General features: G+C 39.7%; 1 protein-coding gene across 1 annotated transcript; it reads left to right on the top strand.

The window, feature by feature from the left end:
* Positions 1-6,557: 6,557 nt before the first annotated feature.
* Positions 6,558-8,543, top strand: LOC113693206 (ABC transporter G family member 16-like). Its single transcript, XM_027211776.1, has 4 exons — positions 6,558-7,113; positions 7,328-7,660; positions 7,760-8,077; positions 8,170-8,543. The coding sequence occupies exons 1-4, from the start codon at positions 6,558-6,560 to the stop codon at positions 8,541-8,543; spliced, it is 1,581 nt and encodes a 526-aa protein (XP_027067577.1).
* The last annotated feature ends 2,117 nt before the right edge of the window (positions 8,544-10,660 follow it).

Consider the following 10,660-nt stretch of genomic DNA (forward strand, 5'->3'; position numbering starts at 1 on the left):
AGTTTCAATTATGTGATGAGGAAATGGTAGATGTTGAAGGTAGGGAGGCAGGGGAAAAAGAAACAAAGGGTGTCTTGAGGTATGTTTTAATGTACAGGAGAAAGAGGAGGAGGGGACCAGCCTACTCTGGGCCCCCAAACCTCAATGAAGGTACTGGTGTGGAATTGCCAAGATGTTAGGAGCACCTTGACAATTCCCCATCTGAGGGAGGTTTCCAACCTCCTCTCCCCAAGTATGCTGTTCTTGAGTGAGACTAAAAATAGAGAGAAATACATGGATAGAGTGAAAGAGAAGTTGAATTTTGCGAATAGTTGTGTGGTTGAGTCAATGAATAGATCTGGGGGCATGGCACTGTTGTGGAAAGATGAAGTAAAAATAAAGAGATATTTAAAACTGCCTTTACTATAGAAGCTCACATGGAAGATCTTGAGACAAAGACAACATGGTGGTTTATTGGTATCTATGCAAGTTGTGATAATCTGATTAGGAAGAATCAATGGAAAGTGTTAAAGGATAGGAAAAAGCTGTGGAGAGAGAAGTGGATTATTGCAAGGGATTTCCATGACATTTTCTCAAATGAGGAGAAGTGGGGAGGTAGATGAAGGGAAAAGAAGAGCATCACGGACTTCAATAACTTCGTCAATGATAACTAGCTGGTTGACATTGTCTTTGAGGGGAACCCGTGGACTTGGAGTAACAATTGGGAGAATATAGGAGAAGTCAGAGAAAGACTAGATAGAGGCTTGTGTAGCATAGATTGGTCCTTAGTTTTTGACAAAGTCAAATGCACACATGTTGATACCTTTGCGTCCGACCACAGCATGCTAATGATAGATACAAATCCAGAGACTAGGAAGAGGAAAAAAATGTTTTATTTTGACAAGAGATGGCTAAAGAGAGAAGGAATTTAAGATGTGATAAAAAATGCCTGGGAACAAGATTTTGAGGGATCAAGAATGTTCAGGGTCAAATGTAAAATCAGAAACTGCAGGATTGAATTATTAAAGTGGAGATATAACTCCAATCAGAATGCTAAAAAGAAAATCAATTAAATCAAAAGTCAGCTGGAGAAGATTAGATCTAGCATTCATGCAAGTAATAGAAGGGAGATAGTGGACTTGAAAGAGTAGTTGAAAGAGGCCTACAAGGAGGAGGAATTGTACTGGCACCAAAAAGCTAGATTGAACTGGATAAAGGAGGGGGATAAGAATACTAAATATTTTCATGGGGAGGAGGAGGAGAAACAGAATGTTAAATCTGCAAAGAGAGGATGGCTCTTGGACTGAGAATGAGTAGGATTTAGGTGAGGAAGTAGCAGACTTTTACAGGCAGCTGTTCACTAGTAATTGGAATGGTAGTGCTGAGGAGATTCTTAGGGGTATTCCATCCACCATTACGGCTAGCATGAATGATCAACTGACTAGAGGTGTTGATGAAGAAGAGATCAGAACAGCCTTTTTCTCTACGTCACCTAATAAAGCTCCTAGAATGGATGGTATGTCCCCCATTTTTTTCTAGAAATTCTGGTGTATTATCAAATATGATGTAGTCCAGGCTATCTAGAGTTTCTTTCATTCCAATTCCATGCCCAGAGCCCTGAATCATACCTTAATTTCCCTCATCCCAAAAATTAGAGATCCTGTCAATCTTAAGCACTATAGACCTATTATCTTGTGTAATGTGCTCTATAAAGTTATTTCCAAAATACTAGCTAATAGGCTAAAAGGTGTGCTCAATGTCTGTATCAGTAAAACCCAGCCTGCATTCATTCCTAGTAGGCAGATCCTTGACAATGTTATCATAGCCCATGAATACATGCATTTTATGAAAAACAAAAGGCAAGGGAAGGAGGGGTATATAGCTGTTAAGCTAGATATGTCTAAAGCTTATGATAGAGTTAAGTGACATTTTCTGAGGGCCATAATGCAAAAAATAGGATTTAATAACAGGTGGATTAGCTGGAACTAAATGGTGTTGAATGATGAAATGTGTTGAATCAGTTTCTTACTCCTTCAACATAAATGGTGAGGTTAAGGAGTATGTAGAACTAGAAAGAGGAATAAGACAGGGTGATCCTCTTTCACCCTATCTCTTCCTACTATGCTCAGAAGGCTTCTCAAGTCTGCTGAAAAGAGCTGAAGAGGAGAAGAAGATAACTGGACTCAAAATCAGCAGGAATGGACCTAGACTAACACATTTATTTTTTGCAGATGATTCCTTAATATTTTGTAAAGCAGACACCAAACATGCTGAGGAGCTGAGAAGGATCTTGGAGGCTTATAAAAAGAGTTCTGGACAGTTGATCAATCTAGAGAAGTCTTCTGTCTTCTTCAGCAAGAACATGAACCATTGCAAAAAACTGGAAGTATGCTGCAGATTGGGAAATATCCAGATGGTCAATCAAGACAAATATTTGGGACTCCCAATGGTGATAACAAGGACAAAGGACCAAATTTTTGGATTCATCAGAGACAATATCAAAAGAACATGGGAAGCTGGAAGCAGAAATTGCTCAGTCAAGCAGGTAAGAAGGTCTTGTTAAAAGCAGTGACTTCAGCAATGCCAACTTATGCAATGTCGTGCTTTAAACTACCTCAGAAGCTGTGCAAGGAACTCAGTACACTGATGGCAAACTACTGGTGGGGAGACAATAATGGAAAGGACAAGATGCATCTAAGCTCCTGGAAGAGAATGGCTCAGAATAAGAATCAAGGAGGACCTGGATTCAAAGACTTGGTCAATTTCAACAAAGCATTGCTTGGAAAGCAGATTTGGAGAATACTTATAAACCCAAATCTGCTAATGTCCAAGGTTCTGAAAGCAAAATACTACCCTAATGGCTCCATTTTCAAGTGCAAGTGTCCCCAAAATGCTTCATGGATCTGGCAAAGTCTGATGGGAGTTAAGCAGCAAGTGGAGGATGGCACCTGGAGGAAAATTGGGAATGGTCTTAGTACAGGCATTTGGGAGGACAAGTGGATAGTAGGAAACAGAGGTGGAAGGCCCCCCATACACAAACCTCCAGAATGTAAGGAGCAGAAAGTACAGGACCTAATCACTCAGAAGAGATAGAATAGAGTGTTAGTGCTCAGAACGTTTAATAGTGTGGATGCAGAAAGGATTCTGAGCATTCCAATCAGCTTAGCAAGAAAGGAGGATAGTAACTTCTGGATACATACCTCAACGGGACATACACAGTGAACTTAGGTTATAAAGGACTCATGAAAGATAAGGAAATCTTGGGAAGAAAAGATCAGGAGGATGTTAGTACAAGTATACATAGTACATCAAAGCAAATGTGGTCTTGCCTATGGAAACTAAACATAAAGCATAAGCTGAAGACCTTCATGTGGAAATGCATCAACAATGCTCTTCCAGTCAATGAATAATCTTTAATAGGATGAAGAAAGGTGATCCCATTTGTAAAGCATGTGGAGAAGGGATAGAGACTGTGGAACATGCGTTGCTGACCTACAGACAGGCCAAGCAGGTATGGCACATAGCACCTATATAGTGGGAGAGTGCTATGGAAAAACAAGGATGCTTCAAGGCCTGGTGGAATGAAATTGTAGGCGCCAGATCTAGGTAGGATGGTGCAGAACATCTTGGTCTAACAATTAACATTTTATGGCAAGTATGGAAAAGTAGAAATGAGTTGGAATTCAACAACAAACAAAAGCATGCAATGACAACCATACTGAAAGCTCAAGAGGAATGGACAGAGTTCTGCGAAGCATACAAAGACAAAGAGCAGATGATCACAGAAGAAACAGCTGCTAACCAAACTCAAAGGATAGAAGTGGAGATTGCAGAGGTGATTAAAGCGAAGATTGCTACACTCAGAAGATCGAACAGCAAGGAGATTGGCATAGGAGTGACTGCTATGACTGAAGGAGATGTGGTTGTTGCAGCTTGGGCAATACATGAAAGAAGCTACAATTGTCCACAATTGGACGAAGCTGAGGCTATTAAGATAGCTATGAGTAAATTAGCAATCAAAGGTTGGAGGAAAATCATCATACAGAGCTGCAACAAGCAACTACTTCAGCAAATCCATTCTGGAAGTGCATCAAATATCAAGCTGCATACTCTAGTTGAGGATATTCTTAGCTTGAAAGCTTTGTTTCACATGTGCTCTTTTTGTGTTTTATCTAAAAGTGTGAATCATGTTAGTATTAGAGTTAGTGATTATGCGTTAGACATTCTACATGATGAGGAATGGATCAATCCTCTATGCTATTGAGCACTTTTTGTATAGAAATGAGGGGCTTTTGCTCCAATTGTAAAGTTCAGTTGATGATCAATATATTACTAATATCGTTTAAAAAAAAAAGAGTTCACCTATAAAAAGCAATTCTAAATTATAATATTTCTAAACAATAGATACAAACATGTAAATTTCCAAAAAAAGTGGATCATTCATTAGTTTATTTGTGTGGATTAGGTCGTATGTAACTTAGTATAGAATTTTCCTAAAATTAAAATGCCAAAGTTAAAAACAACACATAGCTTACAAAAATTCAGCTGTAACTTGGAGCTGATTTTCACCAAGGAAGATGCCAATAACACCCAAAATACTCGGGGAACAATTGAACTTTGGTTTCCCATTTTCTTTTTCTATTTATACTTTAACCTGTGTCAAAGTAAAATAGATGATTAAACAATATTGGGACTAAGATCACTGAGCAGACCATCTGCAAATCAAACAAATAGCTAATGCCTTTCTGCATCCCCGTGAATTGAGGTTATTATTGCGAAAGCACGCTTCTAGTTCAAATAGAGCAAAAGCTTAGCTTTACTTTACTTAACAAGCATCAATCTGTTTTCCTGAAAAAGGAAATTGTCCAGAGTATATTTATTACATAAAAGTAATGGTTACATTTTCAACTGGCCCATTATTGAAGGGGGTTTACTTCCATTTGACAATTTAGTCCAAAATATGAAACATTATATAAATTTTGAAACTAAGTAGAGTTATGCAAAAATTTGTCGATTCAGAGGGGCTATAGTATAATATCCTAGCATAGTTTCATTAGTTTAGCATTTTCTTTTCCTTTTGGTTCTTAAGTTTATTAAGGGATAAAAGAAATACTGTGCTCCATTTTGTACAAGTTAAAAGGCGCAGAACATCCAAAGAGTTAATCTGTCGAACACAATGCAGGTTTTAGAACATCTTCGTTGATGCAAATCCCAAGAATTTCTGCAAATCTTTTCATGCCTTCTAAAAGCAGAAACTTTTGTTATGTTTCGTGATTCAAACTCAATCCATTGAGGAGAACTTTCGAAAATAAATTAATCAGTTTTGACCAAACCTTGTAGGATTGCCCCTAGCATAACTAAACTCAAAGTAGTCAACCATATTAAATTAAGACGGGGACAATTATAAACATATTTTTCCTCTTCTAAGATGATGACTAACTTTTTTTTATATAAAAAAATTATTTCATTCAAACAAATCTGCACTAATGGCAGAAAATATATCAAACAAATATGACACAAATACATATAGATTTGAAATTAATAGATATAATAGATCTAAAAAAATACAAATAAAGAAAAAATTAATGCTCCTATATATCTTCTATCCAGATGAATGACTGTAATCCAATACATCAGTACATGTCTGCTGACAATCAGATCAATTTAAAACTAGTTCAAGCCCAAAGAGAAATTTAAATCTAACAATAATAGAGAAATTACAGATTTGAGAAACTAAATTCTAGATCTACAAAATCTCAAATTTCACAAAGATAAAAATCTAAAAAACTCTCACAAGAAAAAATCCATAAGAGAATAAAACTCTCACTAGAACAATTTAGAAGAGAAGAAACTCTCATTAAGAGATCCTAGAAGAGAAAATCTCTTATTAGGTAATCCTAAGAGAAAATTTATTCAAATAAGAGAAACTAAAAACTATAAAGAGTACTTTTTTCCATAGGAAAAGACCAGATTTGGTCTTCCTCCCATGGAGAGATGAAGAAGATTTTGATGGAAGAGTTCTAGAGAGAAGGGAGAGAAAAGAGTTTTACAGAGAGAAAAGAGAGAAAAGAGTTTAAGATGATGACTAACCAGTCTTGCAGTAATTTATAACTACTCTTACATTAGTTGAAATAGGGAACCTTAGAGTATTCATTTTCATCATCTTTTTTCTAAGAGTATATTCTTCAATCTAATTCTTCATCCCCTTCCCTGTACATGAGTCTTTAGAAAAATAGATCGTCTTCCTCATCCTTGACTACAGTTCATAATGCTTTGAATGCTACTCTCTGTTATGTATCAATTAAGAAAAATGAAACTCCTCTATTTTTTACCAATTAATAAAGAAATAAAGCTTCATTCTATTCCTGCTTTCTAGACAATCAATTACTGATTCGATATGCCATATCATAAACAAGAGTATCTAATTCTCAACTAGTAGCTAGCGCAGAATAATTGTGGAGATTGAACTAGCTACAACATCCACCACCTCTGCATCACCAACTCCCCTTTTGGTGAGCACTGGTGATTCGGAGGGGGAGGACAACACTGAGGTTATTGCAACTCATTGAGTCGTCCAAATGAGGAACCGCAATATCCAAAATCAGGCTTATCCTCTCACTCTCTTCTTTGGTAACCTCTCTTACAACGTCAAAATTAGCCACAAACTTGACTGGTTTAGTATCTTCTCCTGCACCAATAAGAGCAACCTTTCTTCTAAGGAGACAGAGATGAAAGTTCTGCTTAATGATGTCTCTGGTGAGGCACATAGAGGTGAAATTTTGGCTGTGCTAGGCCCCTCAGGGTCAGGGAAGTCGACCCTGATTGATGCATTGGCTAATAGGATATTCAAGGGAAGCTTGAATGGAATGATCACCCTGAGTGGTGAACAATTGGATTCCAGCTTACTCAGAGCGATCTCTGCCTATATTATGCAAGATCACCTCCTTTTTCCAATGCTAACTGTTGAAGAAACTTTGACGTTTGCTGCTGAATTGAGGCTCCTTCAAATTCTCTCCAAATTCGAGAAGAAAAAAAGAGTTCATGATTTGATCGATCAATTAGACCATCAAACAGCAGCTCAAACCATCATCGGAGATGAAGAGCACTGGGGGGTTTGGTGGAGAACGCCGGCGAGTCTCCATTGGAATTGAGATCATAAACAATCCTATTCTTTAATTTCTCGATGAGCCAACCTCAGGACTCGACTCCACTAGTGCTTTCAAGGTTGTGAAGGTTTTACAGTGCATTGCTCAGATAGGAAGCATGCTGATCATGTCTATACACTAGCCAAGTTTTCAAATTCTTGGCCTATTGGACAAGCTGTTATTCTTGTCTCATGGACAAGTAGTCTATAGTGGATCTCCATCAAATTTGCCCTTCTTTGTGGAGAACCTTGGACAACCAATACCTACAGATCAAAACCCTTCTGATGCAATTTTGGATCTCATCTGTGATCTTGAATATTCTAGGGATGGGATTGACAGCATGGCCCAATTCAATCAGATATGGCAGCAGCAATACATGGGTGGAGGAAAAGGATCAGAAGTAAAACAATTTATTGCTAAACAAAGCCTAAATTTGAAGCAAGCTTTCAGTCAAAGTCTGGATTTGAAGCAAGCATTCAGTTCCATTATTTCTCAAGATAAATTGGTACCTGGGACAACCCATAAGGATGATTTTAGTACTCCTACTTCAGCAATCCCAAAATATGCTAGTCCATTTTGGACTAAAATCTTAGTGTTATCAAAATGATCATTCCTTAATTCCTTTCGCATGCCAGAGGTTTTCACCTGTCGATTTGGAGCAACCCTCATCACGGGAATCATTACAGCATCGTTGTTCTGGCAACTTGATAATTCTCCCAGAGGATACCAAGAAAGGGTAACATTCTTCGCATTTGTCACAATTGCAGTCTATTACATTTGTAGTGATGGATTGGCAATTACACTTCAGGAGAGGAACATAATGCTAAGAGAAACAACTTACAATGTCTATAGACTATACTCCTATTGGCTTTCTGTCTCTGATGCACTAACCTGGCTTCCATCCTTGTTGCTCCTCTCAATCACATATTCCGTCACTACATTTTGGGCGCCTGGTCTAGAAGGAGGATTCACAGGGTTCTCTATCTATTTGGAGTAATCTTGGCTTCATTTTGGGCTGGGAATTCATATATTCTTTTCCTCTCAGGATTGCTTCCTGATACCAGCTGTGCTTACATGATTATTGTCAAAACTTTGGGTTCCTTAGTTCTCTTTTGCGAAGTATACGTAACCCCCAATGAAATCCCACTCTACTGGATTCCGTTCCACTACTTATCCCTCAAGAAATATACATACCAGGCACTAATGCATAATGAATTCGATGATCCAACAAGATGTATTGTTATAGGAATTGAAGTTTTCAATGGAACTCCCTTTGTTGGTACAGAACTGGTTGGATTAAAAGAGCAGCTGTTGAGAGGCATAAGCCACGTTTTGGGCAAGAATATTATGAGCTGGACGTGCACGACGACTGGACCTGACCTATTGAAGCAGAGAGGGATGGCTGATATTGGAAAATAGGAATGCTTTTGGATCACCATTACTTGGGGAATTTTCTTTAGGATATTCTACTTCCTTTCTTTGTTGTTTGGTAATAAGAACAAGAGAAAGTAATTCACTCAGTCTTCTACATTGGTCGTTGTTTAGAAAATTGTTTAGTGTTGTAATGCATTTTCCAAACACCCTTTTATCTTAAATGTGTCACACCATGAAAATTGCTACACCTTTACTCCCGAAAATAATGTCCAAATTATCTTCACTATGAATGTGCCTTTGACTTGTTGATGGTTGGTTTTGACAATGAAAGTCCGGATTAGCCATTGTTTATTGAATTTGTTTTGATGTAATGACACATTTTTATTTATTTTTTGTTTTTTTAAACAAAATTCCTCTTTATTCATCATGTAAAATGCAAGAGAGTGATACAGCGAGTGTGGGAGGAAAGCAGGGGCAACCCCTAAGCCTACTACTACTAACGCGCATGGCAGAAGCGGACATAAGGTACTTGAAGCCTATCTAAATGAAGGGCCGAACGGACCTTCATGAAGAAAAGACAGTATCTGAAGGGAGATTCAACGAGGCCATCGCATCTGCCATCGAGTTTGTTTCACGATAAATATGGGCCACAGATACCCCCAAGGCCGTTACCACTACTTTAAGGTGGCGAAAAGCATTACATAAGGGCCAGCGTGATGACGTGTCCGACAAAACCAAGCTAACCAGCACACTGGAGTCCACTTCCGCCACACAATTTCGACAGTCCCGTTGTTGACACAACAACAATCCTTCCAACAACGCCAGAGCCTCCGCTATGAGATTATCCTGCTCCCCAAATTCTTTGTAAAACACAAAAATCAAGTCCCCCCCCCGGCCGAATGAACAATCCCTCCACCAGAGGTATCCTTGGCTGACACATTCGCATCCGTGTTCAATTTATAGAAGCCTGGCAGAGGCTTAACCCAAGTGACCACCTGCAGTTGGGGCCCCTCCCCCTCACCTGGATACGCGTTGCCCACACATAATCCGCATCGCCTTTGAAGAAGTGCGGTTGCAAGAGCTGACCCACACACATTTGATCAGTGAAGTTACAAATCTGATCAATGATTTGATCCACCGACAAGGCCAAACCCTCTAAAAGAGCCTGGTTCCTCGCCCTCCAAATGAACCACAGGATCAAGAGAGGAATAATAACACGAATGTGGTTCCGCCGTACCAAGCTATGTGAGAAGAACCAAGATGCCAACTTACCTGCTACCCCATCTACCTTGTCTAGGATTCTAAACAAATTATCAAAAAACTGCCACACCTTTGCTGCCATCGGCCCCATTACAAATAGGTGGTTGCTCGTTTCCACCTCATTCCCACAGCAGCAACATCGAGAAGCTAGCACAACCCCCCTCCGCTGTAGGAGATGATCCAAAGGCACCCATCCGTGCAAAAGCCGCCATGCAAAGAAGGACACCTTGAGCGGGACAACTGAGCTCCAGATCAAGGCACGGACAGCAAATAGGTGTCTTTTCCTCCTCACTTGCTCCCATGCCGATGCCACCGAGAACTCACCCGACGAAGATGCACCCCACACCATTTGATCCTTGAGACCAGGGAAGATCCGGAGACCTTCGCCACAATGTTGCTAGGGAGAATCTGTCGAAGACGGTGCTCATCCCATCCGTTATTTGTATAGAACTCCCCTACCAGCATATGGGGCGGGCTGCGCCCAGAACCAAAGTAGCCATGGGGACCTCCGTGTACTACCTATCATGCAAAAAATCGACGAGACCCTCCCCTAGGGACCACCGAATATTCCCCTCATCTAGATCCCGAATATTAGGCAAGCGTCGCCAAATGGCCGAAGGACGGTCAACTGTCACCAGAAAAGGATGGCTGCCTTTGATATACTTACTATCCATAAATTGCGCCTAGATTGTCTTGCTCTCCCTCAAATACCACCATAATTTGCAGGAGAAGACGTCGACCATAGCGTCAAATGCTCGAAAACCCAATCCACCCTCCCCCACAGGGTAATAGACCTTCTCCCAAGCCGCCCAATGAATCCTCTTGGACTCAATCGAGTTATCCCAGAGAAAGGCATTACAAATTCTACCCAACGAGGCAACTACGCTACCGGAGGGAAGAGG

This window comes from Coffea arabica, chromosome 6c, assembly GCF_036785885.1.
Source record: "Coffea arabica cultivar ET-39 chromosome 6c, Coffea Arabica ET-39 HiFi, whole genome shotgun sequence".
NCBI lineage: Eukaryota > Viridiplantae > Streptophyta > Magnoliopsida > Gentianales > Rubiaceae > Coffea > Coffea arabica.

What these genes read in the sequence shown, in the direction of transcription:
- LOC113693206 (XM_027211776.1), top strand. Translation starts at nt 6,558, where the DNA reads ATGAGGAACCGCAATATCCAAAATCAGGCTTATCCTCTCACTCTCTTC. An exon ending in TTGGTGGAGAACGCCGGCGA is followed by an intron (nt 7,114 to 7,327) that starts GTCTCCATTGGA and finishes ATGGACAAGTAG; the next exon opens with TCTATAGTGGATCTCCATCA. An exon ending in CACTACATTTTGGGCGCCTG is followed by an intron (nt 8,078 to 8,169) that starts GTCTAGAAGGAG and finishes TTTTCCTCTCAG; the next exon opens with GATTGCTTCCTGATACCAGC.